At 36.6% G+C, this 21,134-nt stretch overlaps 1 protein-coding gene across 2 annotated transcripts in view; it reads right to left on the reverse strand.

Annotated features, from left to right (window-relative positions):
• Nucleotides 1-1,834: 1,834 nt before the first annotated feature.
• Nucleotides 1,835-21,134, reverse strand: part of LOC145246767 (uncharacterized) — a 108,702-nt gene continuing 89,402 nt past the window's right edge. For both annotated transcript variants that reach the window (XM_080108546.1, XM_080108547.1), the window contains exon 4: nucleotides 1,835-2,143. In XM_080108546.1, the coding sequence (XP_079964672.1) occupies nucleotides 1,884-2,143 (260 nt within the window). In that variant the 3' untranslated portion in view covers nucleotides 1,835-1,883. The remainder of the gene's footprint in view (nucleotides 2,144-21,134) is intronic.

The raw sequence follows: 21,134 nt of genomic DNA on the forward strand, positions 1-21,134 counted from the left end.
AGTTACTCTAATACCAATCTCAAAAAATTATAGTGACTCCTATCCCCTTTCAAAAAATTAAAGTTACTCCTATCCCCTTTGCAAAAAAATTATAGTTACTCTCATCCCCCTCTCAAAAAATTATAGTTACTCCTATCCCCCTCTCAAAAAATTATAGTTACTCTTATCCCCTTCTCAAAAAATTATAGTTACTCCTATCCCCCTCTCAAAAAATTATAGTTACTCCTATCCCCCTCTCAAAAAATTATAGTTACTCCTATCCCCCTCTCAAAAAATTATAGTTACTCCTATCCCCCTCTCAAAAAATTATAGTTACTCCTATCCTCCTCTCAAAAAATTATAGTTACTCCTATCCCCCTCTCAAAAATTATAGTTACTCTTATCCCCCTCTCTAAGAATTGTAGTTACTCCTATCCCCCTCTGAATAAATTATAGTTAATCCTATGCCCCTCTCAAAAAATTATAGTTACTCCTATCCCCCTCTCAAAAAATTATAGTTACTCTTATCCCCTTCTCAAAAAATTATAGTTACTCCTATCCCCCTCTCAAAAAATTATAGTTACTCCTATCCCCTCTCAAAAATTATAGTTACTTCTATCCCCCTCTCAAAAAATTATAGTTACTCTTATCCCCCTCTCAAAAAATTATATTTACTCTTATACCCCTCTCAAAAAATTATAGTTACTCCTATCCACCTCTCAAAAAAATATATTTACTCTTATCCCCCTCTCAAAAAATTATAGTTACTGCTATCCACCTCTCAAAAAATTATAATTACTTCTATTCCCCTCTCAAAAAATTATAGTTACTCTCATACTAATCTCAAAAAATTATAGTTACTCCTATCCCTTTTCAAAATATTAAAGTTACTCCTATCCCCTCTCAAAAAATTATAGGTAATCTAATCCCACTCTCAAAAAATTATAGTTACTCCTATCCCCTCTCAAAAATTATAGTTACTCCTATCTCCTTCTCAAAAAATTATAGTTACTCCTATCCCCTCTCAAAAATTCATAGTTACTCCTATCCCCCTTGCAAAAAATTATAGTTACTCTTATCCCCCTCTCAAAAAATTATAGTTACTCCTATCCCCCTCTCAAAAAATTATAGTTACTCTTATCCCCTTCTCAAAAAATTATAATTACTCCTATCCCCCTCTCAAAAAATTATCGTTACTCCTATGCCCTCTCAAAAAATTATAGTTACTCCTATCCCCTCTCAAAAAATGATAGTTACTCCTATCCCCTCTCAAAAAATGATAGTTACTCCTATCCCCTCTCAAAAAATTGTAGTTACTCCTATCGCCTCTCAAAAAATTATTGTTACTCCTATCTCCTTCTCAAAAATTGTTGTCAGTCTCAACTGGCATCATACTAAAAGTCAAGGAGGTTCTAGAAGGATGGAATGACCGAGGAGAGAAAGTACTAACTATATCTCCACTGGATTGGGGAGGTTTATTCTCACTTAAATTCCCATGATGACAAATTGTTATCGCCAGCAAGAAATCAATAGCAAGTGGCTGTTGCGATAACACAATTCTATTTGCAGAGGTTATTGAGAGAAGTAAAGATTACTGGAAATCTGAGAAGAATGCCGTCACCCAAACTTCAGGAACCACCCCATAAGGTGTTGTTCGTGAACAATCTCTGATGATGGCCTGTGTGAGCACTCCTAGTCAGTGAATAATAATAATAATGACGACGACGACGACGACGACGACAACAACAACAAAATCAACAACAACAATAATAATAATAATAAATTATCACATTATTAAATCCTGAAAAGAGTTGCTATGTCATAAAACAAATAAATATGGTAAAAATTTACGGGATACTTTACACAAAGAATTTTATTAAACTTTGGAAATAAGAAATAAACATTTAATTAAGAAAAAAAAGTTTTAACGAAAGGATTGTTGTAAGCACAAAGGCAACCATGTTGTGAGTAAAAGCTGAAGTTGTGCCATTGTTATTTGATGGTTTCTTGTATGACAAGTCTTGGTTGTTGCATTTCTCGCCTTTACAAATGTAATTACAGGTTATTTCCGTTGCGCTTTCAGTACAATTAACATGGTTTGGTGAAAGGGAATCACTCAAACAGCCTCGTACTGTTGAAGAAACCACAAATTCGTGACGCTCATCTGCAAAATATAAAACATATTTTATTTAGATATTTCGTACATATAAGTAACGTGCTCTATCATAACCAGAAAAGATAAAAGAGAAAACAAGAGTCTCGTGCAAGGAAAACTCAGGACTATGCAAGAGTATAATATAACGCTAAAGTAACCCAACCACAAAAAAAATGCAATTTTTGGTTGTTGGGTTACTTTTCTATTCTACATCATACTATAAGCTAGACAAGATTTAAACATGGGAAAGATTCAAATTTCAAAGTTGAACATTTTTGACTTACAAGTCATTTTCTAATTTTATTTATTACAAGTTATTTTCTAATTTTATTTATTACAAGTCATTTTCTAATTTTATTTATTGCGGACTATTATTCTCATCTTCTCTTAGTTGTTTCATTACATATCGGTCAACTATTCCCCTGGCCTTCGTCAGGTGGTAACTGTGACGGATAGGAACTCTGAATCTCTTGACTGCATTCACTGCAATTAATGCCTTCCGTAGTTGTTGTCATCCAGGTGAGATTGTCTGGAGATAGTGGTTTCAATCCTACCCAAAGCGTGGCAGAGGCTTACTTGGCCAAAACGTGGTGAGACGACAACAACTACGGAAGGCAGTAATTGCAGTGAATGCAGTCAGGAGATTCAGAGTTTCTATCCATCATGGTTACCAGGCAAGAGGAATAGTTGGCCGAAACGTCGTGAAACAACTAAGAAAAGATGAGGATAATAGTCCGCAATAAATAAAATTAATAAATAATACTCATCTCAATAATGAATTCCAACTAAATAATATGTCATTTTCTGTTACGTTTTAAAAACACTTACTCGACCAGTTTTCATGATAAAGCAATAAATCTTGCCATTTTTTACCCATGTTTTCAGAGTCAATGTTTCACATGAAATGGTTGAATCACCTTTTATACCATATTTAAGGCTAACCCTCCCCCTTCTCTCAGCCACTTCTACAGAGTGGGCCAAAATGTGGCATAATTTCGGTATGGATCCCAAGTTATGTGATGTGCATTTGCTATTAAAACCTAGCCCGTTTGGAGATAAGAGGAGAATGCTCTGCTTTTTTTTGCTCACATTGTAGTGTTTCACTTAACCTGATTCACATGCAGGCATATACTAATACACTGTATACATATATTTTCAGGGTAAAACATGAATTCAGTCAACACAGAAACTTTCCTTTATGTGAACGAGCTTTTGACAGTGAAGAGACCGTGGTAGTTTTAGGAAAAGGGGCTGAAAACATCAACCATGTAAGTATCGAAAGGGTTTGAAAATCAAGGTTGAAGCAAAAGTGTTGAGTAAAACATATCATCAAAAAGGACATTGCTATTGTCTCCAGCATGGGCGATTCTGCTCGACCATTGAAAAGGAGGCTCTTGTTTCTCTGGAACCACATGACAGTAGAACACATTGCTTATTCTGTTGAACTGTTACTTCGGAAAAAGACTCAAAACAAAACATGACAAAAGGATTTTCTGTGTGAACACAGATACATTTATTCAAACTATATTAGTCTTTTGCAATTGCAAAACCAGAAGGGGGTGAATGGGAAACTGCTGTTCAAAGCCGGATCGAATATTTTGATGGTGATCTTCACACAGCAAACTGTGTTTACCACGAGTTATGTAGCATCAACTTCCTTACAATGCGGAATATTCCAAGACAATTTACATCAGCTAAATTCACCAAACGACCAAATAGTGGAAGATCAAAAGATAGCGATCATGATGAGGCATTTGAGAGTGTTTGTGAGATCCTAGAGGAACCATTGGGCACCATTGGGACCTAGATGGATGGTACTGGATTCAAGATCATGGAGACAGAATGTGGTGAAGATGTTGTCATATACATAATGAGCAAAAAGGCAGTGTAACGAGCATTTTCTGACCACCTGGTGGTGGATCAGTGTCTAACAAGTCAGATTGTTGCCAAGATCATGGAGACAGAATGTGGTGAAGATGTTGTCATATACATAATGAGCAAAAAGGCAGTGTAACGAGCATTTTCTGACCACCTGGTGGTGGATCAGTGTCTAACAAGTCAGATTGTTGCCAAGATCATGGAAGATGAACCTGGTTTTCAGGATCAAGTGGAGGAACTTGAGCGATTGTATATGTTGATTGACATTGGAGAGTGTGATTTAGACTCATTGTATAGACAGAATTTACAGCTCTTTAACTGAGAAAAAGGATGAACTGTCAAGGACCTCCAAAACCAGTAAACTATGGATAACCTATAAGCACATGCTAAGTATAGTTTGTTTCAGACGATCGAATGGGATTTGGGGAGATGCATCTCAGTACTGTTTCACCTTCCTGCCAATATTCGCTATCCAAATTATCTGAAGTCGGTTTGTGTATATCTCGAGAAGATTTATGCCTTGAAAGATGACAATCCGGAAGTACATCACAAGTTCCACTCTATTTCACATAATCTGGGGCAACAGCCAATACTAGGCTGGTGTTGTTCCAATGTTGTGATCGAGCAGACACTAATGTGCTCACTCAAAAGCCAAGGTGGGTTGACAAGGGAGTTGGATGTCCAAGCACCAGAGAACGGTCTGGGCCATGTCATCCACTGTGTCATCCTTTTACAATCTCACCATGCAAGGTTTTACTTAAAAAAGTTACGTAATAAGTGAACAATATAAGAAGTTGTCTGCCTCTCAGTTAAAAGAGATGAGATAGATCTCAGAAAAGTTGCAAAAACTAAACAGTATTACATCGTCTTAAACTGATGAATCGTTATTCAATATCATTACAGGTATTAATGCCAATGAAGACATCGATGTGCAAAACTTCTGTGAAATCGGTAGACATTGTACAAGAAATGGATGCACAACATACTAGATGGAGGACTTCTTCTTCACCGTCTGAAATGAAAGGACAGACACACCTACAATTCAATTCCAGACGATTATTCTTCATTCACTGTCAAAAACTATGGAAGAGTGACTGTGGTGTTTGATGGTTATGATGTTGGATCAAGTATAAAGGACTGTGCGCATCAGAGGTAAAGTCAAAAGTTGAATGTAAAGAAGGTGAATATTACCGAGGTAATAGTATTTTCTGGGAAAAAGGATGACTTTTTGTCAAATGAGGCAAGCAAACAGGCACTGATCCAGCTGATCATGAAACGAATGAAACAGAAAGGATGTGATGTTATTCAAGAAGGAGATGCTGACGTTGAGATTGCAGACGAATCTTTCAAATCGACAAGCCTTATTGAAGAAGACACAGATCTTCTAGTTCTCTTGCTGTTTCATACAGATGTTTTCAAATGTACTACATTCTATTTCCATAGTTGAAATCCTACATCTATGATATCAAGGTTCTCAAACGTGTGTTTGGTAAAGCAGTTTGAAATGATTTATTGTTTTTGCATGCCTTTACAGGATGTGATTCGGTGTCCAGGTGCTTGGGATTGGAAAAGGTCAGGGTTCCAGTGAATTATCAAAGGAAAAAAGACTATGAAAGATTGTTCAAAAGCAGTCTCTCAACCAAAACAAATGCAGGATGTTGTGCAAACTGATGGTTCTATGACAATGATAGAACTGTTTAATGAAGATCAGAAAGACTCACTGGCATCAATTAAATACAATATGCTCTGCAAGAAAGTTGCAAGGACAATTGTCCTGCCAGAATGCTTCCCTCCAAATGCATCTCTCTGTAGATTTCATTCTCTGTGTATTTACTATCAGGTTATGGAGGGGATGGAGTGATAAAATGTCACCATTTGAGTGAGGATGGGAGGTAAAAGGGGACAAACTTGTTCCGATAATGACAGACAAAAGTCATGTTTCAGATGAACTGATTCGGATAATTCATTGCAACTGTTTGGGAGAATGCAATACCCTAGGGTGTACCTGGAGAGCGCATGAAATAGAATGTACCAGTGCAAGTGGACATTGCCAAATAGCAATTGTGACAATGTGAAAAATGCTCCACTCATAGATTATGTAGTTGAAGTGTGAAGAACTTTGAAAAAACATTATAACTTGTATGAATCGGGGTGGGGTAGGGGTAACCATAGATATCGTATAAGGGGTATTCAACATCACTGGCAACCAATTCATGTGAAAGTTTGGTCCTGAAAACATGGGCAAAAAAAGCAACATTTATTTATCATGAAAACTGACTGAGTTAGTGTTTTAAAATGTAATGGGAAATGACTTGTAGGTCGAAAATGTTCAATTTCAAAAGTTGAAACTTTCCCGTACTCAAAGCTTGTCCAACTTTTAGTATGAATTAGAGTAGATGAAACTTGGCATAAAATCATAAAAAAAAAAACAAAATGTTACAATTTTTTGTATCAGTTGGTGCAGCGATCCGTCTTGACGTGAATCCAAGATGATGATCGCCGTAAGTGTTCAAATTTTTATCATTTTTTGTTTTTCTTTGTTTTTTGTTTTTGATTTTTTGTAATATTGCAGATTATTTTTTTTTGTTGTAGTTTGCAAACATTGATTTATTTTCTGATTTTTGCACATTAAACCACTGTGTAAATTATCGTGCACTCTTTTCATAGGGACCTCACAACACATAAAAAAAACAATGTTGAAAGCTGATGAAGTCTTTGTAAGGTAAAATTCCGAGTAAATAACTGTATATGTCCATAGTTACCTTCAGAAATTACTCTGGCACCGTTGTATAAAATACAATTTCTTCAGCAACATTGCATGTGCCTTTACTATGATATTGAATTTGTTATAAATTTCTACTAATTTAAAAGGTAAAAATGAAAAAAATCAATTTCCTGTTACAAAAGAATGGAAAATTTGCAATATATTTCAATTTGTTTGATTGTATTATTTGTTTTACAGTTTGGCATTGTTCTGAGGACTCTTTTACTAAGAGATTCGTCCATTTTTTTTTCATCTCATAATTTAGGATGTTCAAACCGATGATATTTTTATTAAATCAAAACATTACACAAAAAAAAAGCTGTGACGAATCTTTTTTTTTTAATGTACAAAAAGTTTATAACAGTAATAATACAAAATGTACTTTTTACGCGACTATTAAGAGAATCGTTTCTGTTTTCATACCATAATTGTCTCTCTCAGAACGGTGACAAATTGTAAAATAGAGCCAAGTCATCCAATATATCATATCACAACTGATACACTTCTGTCATGAAATTGTAATTTTGTAATGACTACTACTGAGGGAGGGAAGTAAAATTGGATGTTTTCAATTTTTAATCTGATTTTACTTATACTTATTTTATCCACGTATTTTATTTCGAATAAAATGAATTTCAGCATACACAAATTCAGATAAGTTATCTCCCTTGATTTAACAATTTACCACTCTAAAAAAAAAAAAAGAAAAAAAAAAGAACGAATAAATACTGTTGTCAATAAATACATGATGATGGTTGGATATCACGTCCACGGAAATCAATGTCGTAAATGAAGTAAATGTAAATGGCAACCACTGAAACAAATTTATTTACAAAATAAATTTGTTTCAGTGGTTGTCCAGGGAAGATAATTTCGATATGAAAACTTAATTATCTCCCTTTGGATTTTATAAGCAGTCACAGGAATAGGAAATTAAAAAAAAAAATGTGTCCGTCTAAATCCGACGAATCTTTTATTTTGTGTGTGTGTGTGTGTGTGTGTGTGTGTGTGTGTGTGTGTGTGTGCGTGTGTGTGCGTGCGCGCGCACGCATACACACATTTAAAACTGACTCTGTATCTTATTTTTGGCAGGATTGCAGTTTACAGGGAAATCAAGGGACGCAACTCCTGCCAAACTAAAAAGGACGCAAACAGAATCACCGGGGGGCACCTGTTTCAATTTTTAAATTACGAATTTTAACCGAACCTACTACACGTGGAATAATATAACAAGTTTTAAGATTTCTTTCTAATTTCATTTCTTTCTAATTCCTTTGTTTTTTATTCGTTTTACTTCTAAATTATTTTCTTCTTTAATTTTTTGTTTTTACAATCTTTTATTATACTTGTATTCTTTACGTTTTTATTTTTTTTACCAAAATGAGAACTACTATCGTTGACCACGTTATGTCTACGACTGAAGTGGAAGAGCAGAAGTGGACCTATGAGCATTTGTATAATTTGCTGCCACCAAATAACGAGGTACAGTTACAAACAGCGGCCTCATTGGGACTCATACCGAATAGGAGTTTCTGCAGCTCGTGTGAGAGAGATCGAATTCTCTATAAAAACGGAGCCAAAGGGGATGGTTTTGCGTGGAAGTGTCCTGTCTGTAAGAAGGGTGGTTTGCGAAGGATGGGTTCCTTCTTACAGAGAAGTCATCTAACAATAAAGCAGATTTTAGTTATTTTGCTCAGTTGGAGCATGGAGATGCCGCAGATTAAAATTAAACAGGAAGCAAGTGTGAGTAACCATACAATCGTAGATTGGATGTCATTCATAAGAGAAGTCTGTGAACAGGACATGCTGGACCATCCCATCATGTTAGGTGGGAGAGACGAACATTCGACACCTAAAGAAGTGGAGGTGGATGAGTCATATTTTTTCCGACGAAAGTATAATAGGGGACGTGTGAGGAAGGGCGTTTGGCTTTTTGGCGCAGTGGAAAGAGGCTCGAATTTGTGCAATTTCGCAATAGTGGAAAATAGGGATCGAGATACCCTGTTTCCAATCATAAATTCATGGTGCCTGCCAGGAACAAGAATTATTTCTGACGGTTGGGCGGCTTACCAAGGACTTGATCGACTCGCTCAAGGAATTTATGAGCACGACACTGTCGTCCACGAAGACAACTTCGTTGATCCGTTGGACCCTTCAGTGCACACACAAACTATTGAAGGACTATGGTCACACGCCAAAAAACATATACGAAAGTTCGGGAATCGACAAAATATGTTCGGCTTGCATCTGATGGAATTTTTATGGCGAAAAAGAGAGAAGGGTGAATGTTTTCCACGAATCATCAGATGCATCCGCGAACAGTATTCGCTTTAAAAATTAACTGTTTAATAAAGTTCTATGTTCTTAAAATAATTCTATGTTCTTCAAATAATTCTTTCTTAAAATAATTCATAACTGTTTTTCGTTTTAAAAATTAACTGTTTAATAAAATTCTATGTTCTTCAAATAATTCTATGTTATTAAAATAATTCTTTCTTAAAATAATTTATAACTGTTTTATAAAGTTCTATGTTCTTCCTTTGTTAAAAAAATAACTTATTCAAACAGTTCATTTAAATTAACGAGAAAAAGAAAAATTGAAACAGGTGCCCCCCGGTGATTCTGTTTGCGTCCTTTTTAGTTTGGCAGGAGTTGCGTCCCTTGATTTCCCTGTAAACTGCAATCCTGCCACTTTTTTTCTCATGGGAAGGTAAATAATTGAAAACATTCCCAACGAAAGAAAAAAGAAGCATGCTTGTGGAATGTGGATGTGTGTTTCTTTGCATAAACCTCATCAATTAGGAAGGCACAAAAAATAGTAAGTGAATCTGACGAAGACAAACACTATTTATTGGTCCCCCGATTTATCGGAGAAGGATCTATGTTTTCAGTGGCATTCGTGCGTCCGTGCGTTCCGTCCGTACGTCCGTGCTTCCGTTATTCCGGATGATTGCCAGATAACCGTGTATTAGTTTTTCCTCAAATTTTGCCACAAATTATATTTCATTAAATAGATGTGCTGTGCACGGTAAAAATTTTTTTTTTTTTTTTTTTTTTTGCCAAAATTCCCATTGCGTCTCTAGGGGCCCAAAAGAGGTCAAAAATATCCCAAAATGGTAAAAAATGTCATGTTTTGCCTCATAACTTTTGATCCATCCATTAGATGTCTCTGAAACTTGGCCAAAATGTGGAGCAGCCCATTGCCCCATTGTTCTTAATATAAATCCAGTATGTCCAACCCTGGCAAAATTCCGGTCCGCGTCTCCGGGGACTTTTAGTGCTAAAAACGCTTATTTTTGTGGCTCTTTTTTCATATTTCTCAACAAAAACTTCATTTGTCTGAATATATAGTGGTTTTTCACGGTGGTCAACTCAAATATATATGTGTTAAGGCCTGAAACTGCATCATTATTCATTTACACTGGCATTTGGCATCCCCAGGGGCTCAAGAGGGGTCAAAAATGACCCAAAATGGCTAAAAATTACACTTTTGCCCCATAGCCATTCATTAGATTTTCCTGAAACCTGGCCAAAATGTGGAGCCCATTGTTATAAAATATATAAATTCAGTATGCATGACCCTGGCAAAATTATGGTTCACATCCCTCTAGGACATTTAGGGCTAAAAAAAAAAAAAAAAAAAAACATGGCTTTTTGGAGCTCTTTTTTCATATTACTCAAAAACTTGTTATGTATGTCTATACAGTGGTTTTCCATGGTGCTGAATTCAAATATACATGTCTTAAGGCGTGAAACTGCACCGTTTGTCCTTTTTCACTGGGATTCAGCGTTCCCATGAGCTCAAAAGGGGTCACAAATGCCCCAAAATTGCAAAAAATGACACTTTTTACCCCATCCATTAGATTTTTCTGAAACTTGGCGAAAATGTTAAGGCAACTTAACACATTCATCATTTTTTCATTATTTTTGGTGGCGTTATCTCACATGCCGCACCAGAGGGAGACCACATACGCACGGCTTGTAATTATTAAAATACTTTGTTGACAAGGTTGAACGTTTTACTGATGCTTTAAATTATCTATTCAATATGTTGCATTTAGATTTGAGACAGACGAAAATATATTAACATATATATGGAAACCCAACGTTGCATGGAAACCCGACTTTGACTGGGATTGAATGAGGATCAACCAACGTTCCATCCTCCCATACTTTTATTGTTATGGGTTGATCCAATCAAACCTTTATTATTACTAACATTCTTAAACGATATCCTTGATGCTATTGTATATTTGTTGATAACAACACGCTCTATTCTATACATGAGGGAACTAATATTCCTGGTGAACCAAGTGCAGAAGAGATCCAGACAATTGCACTTAAGGGAACAGCATGGATATTAAAAAGAGCTCTCGGTTAGTTTCAATAAAAAGCAAAGCAATGTTGGCAGCTGGTTTGGCTGCCCCATATTACAATCTTCAAAGGAAGAAAAAAAAAATTAAAAAAAAAAAAGGGAGAAATGAATGCACACATATCCAATGCGATGGCAAAATCCTCCTTTCTGTCATTGAATGGTGGCGTAAGTGAAGGTTTAATATTGTATTAACATGTATTACATACTAACAAGTTAATAACATGTATAATATGATATTAGGTACGTGCAAAATGAATGCCGGAGCTCAAAATGTATAATCATTTTGACCACTCCCTTTACTTAAAAATTCACCAAAAATTAGGAAATTAACTAATTTTACTGAGATTTTCAGTATTTATCAAATAATGATCACGGAATATAATGAACCCGTTATTTTTATTTAAATCTTAGTGGAAATGTATTATTTTGTTTAAACAAAAAATACCTTTACTAAAGTTATAGTTTTCAGTAGTAAATAAAATGCATCAATTCATTTTTAATGAAAATTTTATTTTTAAAAAAGCAAAAATAAATTCATCGTGAATTGTAACAATTTAAAAAAAAATTATTTTTTTCAGGAACATTATGGAAAAAGCCCCTAAAGTCCGTACTAATGAATTCGATATAACTTGAAAAAAAAATAATTTTTCGAACTACTGATATTATCATTGAATTAAGCATTATTTATTTAATATTTTCATACAAAAATTATAATTACAAAAAATATTTCTACTTTTTTTTTTAATTACAAGTTTCGCATAATTTTTATATGCAAGATTCTAATGTATTTCTTGCTTGAATGAATGTGAAACTTTTCCCATGGCATAATTTTTATATAATCTTGAAAAATAATTCTTTTTAATTTAAAAGCATAACAGAAAAAATAATTAAATTAAAAAATGGTAAAAATTAGGCAAACGTTCACAATTGGAATGTATGGAGGCATGGCTGGGAAAGAAAAACAGAAAACAGCACCCCTACTTCCCTTTAAACTACCAGACGTCATTTTCAGACAGCTTTTCGACTGTTTGAAATTTTGGGCTTCTATATAATCTATATGACGAGGACTTTGTTTTCTTTCAATTGAACGAAGCGAAAATCTCTCACTTTTGAGAGCTAATTAAGCTACTTTTTTTTTGTACAAACAAGGTGTTTATTTTATTTAATTCGATATCTTAGGACTTTACTAATTATCTTTGAAATAGACTCAGGAAACTAATATTTATCTTTCAAAGGATTTTTACAATGAATTTATTTAACTTCAAAATTTAGCTGAATTAGCTTGCCGTGAAAACATTTTTCAATAACTTTTTTCACATATAAAAATATTATTTTTCTTTTTGGAAATTAACTTTAATTTTTAATCTTTCAAATACAATCAATAAGAAGTCAGAGAACTACAAAAAAAAATGATAAACTGACTTTCAAAACTACGCCCCCCCCCTATTTTTTTTACCATTTTTGCCTACATAATATTAACTTGTAGGTTAAATATTTAATGCTACTATGACAAATTCCTTCAACAATCATAAGAAACCTTTTCAACCATCAATAGCTATGACTAATATCACTCTACCTGAGAGTTCATCATTCAGACTACTCGGCTTAACATTCATAGAATTGGAAGATAACATGAATTGAAGCAAATACAAAAAAGATATTACAACAAGGAAAGTGAGCTCTCTCTACCAAGTTAGAAAACTTTTAACACCCGTCAGTATCATATATGTCTACTAGGCCACCATTCGCTCATGCAGAGTATTGCTGCCATGTCTGGGCTGGTGTAGCAATCACTAGCTTCTCCCTCTTGGGCGGGGCCCAAAAAGAACCTTTACTTGAATAGCTCACACACTATTTGCCAAGCCTTAGCCTCTGTCCCAGCCCCACAATCTTGCATAAACATATAGAAACAAATAAAACTGTAGCTGCTTCTTTCAGCAACTCTTGCTCTTGAACTTTACTTCCAACCAACAATGCCTTTCTACTCGCCAGTTTAAATTTGAATTTTGAAGAGTCACAACATCTCTGTATTATATTTCTCTTAGTCTGTCTGTTTGTCTGTCCATTTCACTTTTTCTCGGAAACTACAGTACCGATCTGGTTGCAATTTTTTATAGACCTTTTTTATGACAAGTTGCAGCGAACTAGCTATTATGATATGCGTTCGATCCACAGTTAGGGGCTAATAAAGATTAGTATTTAATACAAAAATGGGCACAAATTTAACAATATTCAACCATCAACTTCGCATAAAGCACTCATCCGAAGTCAATGGGCTATAACTTTTGTATGGTTTTAACAGGTTAAAACATCTAGTATTTAATATTGTAATCCATTTAAAAGTTTTTATGGATAGAAAAAGTCTGTATTCGTTTACATTGTATTCGTTTACATTGTATTCGTTTACATTGTATTCGTTTACATTGTGATACTTTGAAATTAGAACATGATTTTGTTGCTTTTCACATTTTGATTAGAAATATTTTTTTTACTTGAATTAAAGTTTAAATGCATTCGGATTATGATTCAGTTATGCTTATAAACGGACAGAAATCCTTTGCAACCGAGCCTCTGTTATATGAAAGGACTGTTAAATATTTTATATTGTCCGGGATTGTACGAAGGTCGCGTTACTCCTGTATGATGTACAGAGAAACGGATATTCACTTTAGGACATTTAAATAAAATTATTTTTAATTGTTTGTACGCAGATGGCTCAACACAGAATTTCTGGTTCAATTAATACAGAAAAAACTTATGGTTCAACTCAATCAAAACTGTTTCACTTCAATGCAAAGTGTCTTCACTTCAATGCAATGTTTTGTGGGCCAGTGAGATTTTGCGAATATTTTTTAAAGTTTCGAAAGTTAGAAATCAAATTAGTAATTTCCACATCTACATATTAGTTCTGAAAAACGCTCGCACACATCCACCTTTAAAAAAGGTGCTTATGTAGATTGGTGATCTTTTAATGGAACGCATTTCAAGTGAATATATATTTTGTGTACTTCCATATCAATTTCAAAGAGAACAAAAAGTGATCCAGTCGAAGATGTGTTAGACGATATTGTTAACAAAATATCATCTACAATTATGTCATGTTTAAAAATGGTGCAGCCTTACATCAAGTCAGTTTACATCAAAGGAAATAAATGAGTTTGTCATATTGAATTCGTCGCACAACTCTTCCACATTAAAACATGATAAAACTTGATAATTCGATCAATTCTATTTTGACTTACAAGTATTTTTCTATGGGATCGTTTTTCATCATTTTTCGAATTTATACTAATTCGACATGACACATAAGTAAATAATAATGTTTTACCCTGAAATGCGTTGGTTTAAAAGGTTAATCTCAACGAGCACCAAAAAACATTAAATGTTTTTAATCTTCTTCCCCTTTGATCACACTTTATGTCAACTGACTTCCATTCTACCATTGTTTCACACTTACATGCTACTCTCACATCGTTCTCACACCCACATCACATTCACTCTGCATGTCTTTCTCTCACCCACATCACATTCACACCTGCATTTATTCTCACATCCACATCACATTCACATCGGCATGTCTTTCTCTCACCCACATCACATTCACATCGGCATGTCTTTCTCACACCCACATCACATTCACATCTGCATTTTTTCTGAAACCCACATCACATTCACATCTGCATGTCTTTCTCACACCCATATCACATTAACTCTGCATGTCTTTCACAAACACACATCACATTCACATCTGTATTTTTTTCTCACACCAACATCACATTCACATCTGTATTTTTTCCCACCCACATCACATTCACATCTGCATGTCTTTCTCACACACACATCACATTCACATCGGCATGTCTTTCTCACACCCACAGCACATTCACATCGGCATGTCTTTCTCACACCCACAGCACATTCACATCGGCATGTCTTTCTCACACCCACATCACATTCACTCTGAATATCTTTTTCACACACATATCACATTTATATCTGCATGTCTTTCTCACACACACATTACATTCGCATCTGCATGTCTTTCTCAAATCCACATAACATTAAAACTTGCATGTCTTTCTCACACCCGCATCACATTCACATCTGTATGTCTTGCTCACCCCCACATCACATTCACATCTGCATGTCTTACTCAAACCCACATAACATTCACATCTGCATGTCTTTCTCACACCCGCATCACATTCACTTCTGCATGTCTTTCTCACACCCACATCACATTCACATTGGCATGTCTTTCTCACACCCACATCACATTCACATGTCTTTCTCACACACACATCATATTCACATCGGAATGTCTTTCTCACACCAACATCACATTCACATCGGCATGTCTTTCTCACACCAACATTACATTCACATCTGCATATCTTTCTCACACCCACATTACATTCACATCTGCATGTCTTTCTCACACCCACATTACATTCACATCTGCATGTCTTTCTAAAACCCACATAACATTCACATCTGCATGTCTTTCTCACACCCACATCATATTCACATCTGCATTTTTTCTGACACCCACATCACATTCACATCTGCATGTCTTTCTCACACCCATATCACATTAACTCTGCATGTCTTTCACAAACACACATCACATTCACATCTGTATTTTTTTCTCCCACCCACATCACATTCACATCTGTATTTTTTCCCACCCACATCACATTCACATCTGCATGTCTTTCTCCCACCCACATCACATTCACATCTGTATTTTTTCCCACCCATATCACATTCACATCTGCATGTCTTTCTCACACACACATCACATTCAAATTGGCATGTCTTTCTCACACCCACAGCACATTCACATCGGCATGTCTTTCTCACACCCACAGCACATTCACATCGGCATGTCTTTCTCACACTGAAATCACATTCACTCTGAATATCTTTTTCACACACATATCACATTCATATCTGCATGTCTTTCTCACACACACATTACATTCGCATCTGCATGTCTTTCTCAAATCCACATAACATTAAAACTTGCATGTCTTTCTCACACCCGCATCACATTCACATCTGCATGTCTTTCTCAAACCCACATCACATTCACATCTGCATGTCTTTCTCACACTCACATCACATTAACATCTGCATGTATTTCTCAAACCCGCATCACATTCACTTCTGCATGTCTTTCTCACACCCACATCACATTCACATTGGCATGTCTTTGTCACACCCACATCACATTCACATCTGCATGTCTTTCTAACACACACATCGTATTCACACTGGAATGTCTTTCTCACACCCACATTACATTCACATCTGCATGTCTTTCTAAAACCCACATAACATTCACATCTGCATGTGTTTCTCACACCCACATCATATTCACATCTGCATGTCTTTCTCACGCACACATGACATTCACATCTACATGTCTTTCTCACACCCGTATCACATTCACATCTGCATGTCTTTCTCACACCCACATCATATTCACATCTGCATGTCTTTCTCACACCCACATCACATTCACATCTGCATGTCTTTCTAACACCCACATTACATTCACATCTGCATGTCTTTCTCACACCAACATCACATTCACATCTGCACTTCTTTCTAACACCCACATCACATTCACATCTGCATGTCTTTCTAACACCCACATCACATTCACATCTGCATGTCTTTCTCACACCCACATCACATTCACATCTGCATGTCTTTCTAACACCCACATCACATTCACATCTGCATGTCTTTCTCACACCCGCATCACATTCACATCTGCATGTCCTTTTCAAACCCACATCACATTCACATCTGTATCTTTCTCACCCCCACATCACATTCACATCTGCATGTCTTTTTCAAACCCACATCAAATTCACTTCTGCATGTCTTTCTCACATCCACATCACACTCACATTGGCATGTCTTTCTGACACCCACATCACATTAACATCGGCATGTCTTTCTCACACCAACATCACATTCACATCTGCATTTCTTTCTCACACCTGTTCACAATCACATTTGCATGTCATTCTCTCACCCACATCACATTCACATCTGCATGTCTTTCTCACACCCATATCACATTTACTCTGCATGTCTTTCACAAACACACATCACATTCACATCTGCATTTTTTTCTCACACCAACATCACATTCATATCTGCATGTCTTTCTCAAACCCACATAACATTAAAACCTGCATGTCTTTCTCACACCCACATTACATTCACATCTGTATGTCTTTCTCACCCCCACATCACATTCACATCTGCATGTCTTACTAACACCCACATTACATTAACATCTGCATGTCTTTTTCAAACCCACATCATATTCACATCTGCATGTCTTTCTCACGCACACATGACATTCACATCTACATGTCTTTCTCACACCCGCATCACATTCACATCTGCATGTCTTTCTCACACACACATTACATTCGCATCTGCATGTCTTTCTCAAATCCACATAACATTAAAACTTGCATGTCTTTCTCACACCCGCATCACATTCACATCTGCATGTCTTTCTCAAACCCACATCACATTCACATCTGCATGTCTTTCTCACACTCACATCACATTAACATCTGCATGTATTTCTCAAACCCGCATCACATTCACTTCTGCATGTCTTTCTCACACCCACATCACATTCACATTGGCATGTCTTTGTCACACCCACATCACATTCACATCTGCATGTCTTTCTAACACACACATCGTATTCACACTGGAATGTCTTTCTCACACCCACATTACATTCACATCTGCATGTCTTTCTAAAACCCACATAACATTCACATCTGCATGTGTTTCTCACCCCCACATCATATTCACATTTGTTTGTCTTTCTCACGCACACATGACATTCACATCTACATGTCTTTCTCACACCCGCATCACATTCACATCTGCATGTCTTTCTCACACCCACATCATATTCACATCTGCATGTCTTTCTCACACCCACATCACATTCACATCTGCATGTCTTTCTAACACCCACATTACATTCACATCTGCATGTCTTTCTCACACCAACATCACATTCACATCTGCACTTCTTTCTAACACCCACATCACATTCACATCTGCATGTCTTTCTAACACCCACATCACATTCACATCTGCATGTCTTTCTCACACCCACATCACATTCACATCTGCATGTCTTTCTAACACCCACATCACATTCACATCTGCATGTCTTTCTCACACCCGCATCACATTCACATCTGCATGTCCTTTTCAAACCCACATCACATTCACATCTGTATCTTTCTCACCCCCACATCACATTCACATCTGCATGTCTTTTTCAAACCCACATCAAATTCACTTCTGCATGTCTTTCTCACACCCACATCACATTCACATTGGCATGTCTTTCTGACACCCACATCACATTAACATCGGCATGTCTTTCTCACACCAACATCACATTCACATCTGCATTTCTTTCTCACACCTGTTCACAATCACATTTGCATGTCATTCTCTCACCCACATCACATTCACATCTGCATGTCTTTCTCACACCCATATCACATTTACTCTGCATGTCTTTCACAAACACACATCACATTCACATCTGCATTTTTTTCTCACACCAACATCACATTCATATCTGCATGTCTTTCTCACACCAACATCACATTCATATCTGCATGTCTTTCTCAAACCCACATAACATTAAAACCTGCATGTCTTTCTCACACCCACATTACATTCACATCTGTATGTCTTTCTCACCCCCACATCATATTCACATCTGCATGTCTTACTAACACCCACATTACATTAACATCTGCATGTCTTTTTCAAACCCACATCATATTCACATCTGCATGTCTTTCTCACGCACACATGACATTCACATCTACATGTCTTTCTCACACCCGCATCACATTCACATCTGCATGTCTTTCTCACACCCACATCATATTCACATCTGCATGTCTTTCTCACACCCACATCACATTCACATCTGCATGTCTTTCTAACACCCACATTACATTCACATCTGCATGTCTTTCTCACACCAACATCACATTCACATCTGCACTTCTTTCTAACACCCACATCACATTCACATCTGCATGTCTTTCTAACACCCACATCACATTCACATCTGCATGTCTTTCTCACACCCACATCACATTCACATCTGCATGTCTTTCTAACACCCACATCACATTCACATCTGCATGTCTTTCTCACTCCCGCATCACATTCACATCTGCATGTCCTTTTCAAACCCACATCACATTCACATCTGTATCTTTCTCACCCCCACATCACATTCACATCTGCATGTCTTTTTCAAACCCACATCAAATTCACTTCTGCATGTCTTTCTCACACCCACATCACATTCACATTGGCATGTCTTTCTGACACCCACATCACATTAACATCGGCATGTCTTTCTCACACCAACATCACATTCACATCTGCATTTCTTTCTCACACCTGTTCACAATCACATTTGCATGTCATTCTCTCACCCACATCACATTCACATCTGCATGTCTTTCTCACACCCATATCACATTTACTCTGCATGTCTTTCACAAACACACATCACATTCACATCTGCATTTTTTTCTCACACCAACATCACATTCATATCTGCATGTCTTTCTCACACCAACATCACATTCATATCTGCATGTCTTTCTCAAACCCACATAACATTAAAACCTGCATGTCTTTCTCACACCCACATCACATTAACATCTGCATGTCTTTCTCACACCCACATCACATTCACATCGGCATGTCTTTCTCACACCCACATCATATTCACATCTGCATGTCTTTCTCACACCCACATCATATTCACATCTGCATGTCTTTCTCACATTCACATCACATTAACATCTGCATGTCTTTCTCAAACCCACATAACATTCACATCTGCATGTCTTTCTCACACCCGCAGCACATTCACTTCTGCATGTCTTTCTCACACCCACATCACATTCACATTGGCATGTCTTTCTCACAAACACATCATATTCACATCAGAATGTCTTTCTCACACCCACATCACATTCACATCAGCATGTCTTTCTCACACACAAATCACATTCACATTGGCATGTCTTTCTCACAAACACATCATATTCACATCAGAATGTCTTTCTCACACCCACATCACATTCACATCGGCATGTCTTTCTCACACTCACATCACATTCACTCTGAATATCTTGCTCACACACACATTACATTCACATCTGCATGTCTTTCTCACACCCACATTACATTCACATCTGCATGTCTTTCTAAAACCCACATCACATTCACATCTGTATCTTTCTCACCCCCACATCACATTCACATCTGCATGTCTTTTTAAAACACACATCAAATTCACTTCTGCATGTCTTTCTCACACCCACATCACATTCACATCAGCATGTCTTTCTCACACCCACATCACATTCACCTTGGCATGTCTTTCTCACACCCACATCACATTCACATCTGTATCTTTCTCACCCCCACATCACATTCACATCTGCATGTCTTTTTCAAACCCACATCACATTAACATCTGCATGTCTTTCTCACACCCACATCACATTCACATCAGCATGTCTTTCTCACCCCCACATCACATTCACCTTGGCATGTCTTTCTCACACCCACATCACATTCACATCTGCATGTCTTTCTCACACCCACATCACACCCACATCACATTCACATAAGCATGTCTTTCTCACACCCACATCACATTCACCTTGGCATGTCTTTCTCACACCCACATCACATTCACATCGGCATGTCTTTCTCAAACCCACATCACATTCACATCAGCATGTCTTTCTCACACCCACATCACTTTAACCTTGGCATGTCTTTCTCACACCCACATCACATTAACATGTCTTTCTCACACCCACATCACATTCACATCAGCATGTCTTTCTCACCCCCACATCACATTAACATCA

This window comes from Euprymna scolopes, chromosome 24 (assembly GCF_053919585.1).
Source record: "Euprymna scolopes isolate OS-2025 chromosome 24, ASM5391958v1, whole genome shotgun sequence".
Classification (NCBI taxonomy): domain Eukaryota; kingdom Metazoa; phylum Mollusca; class Cephalopoda; order Sepiida; family Sepiolidae; genus Euprymna; species Euprymna scolopes.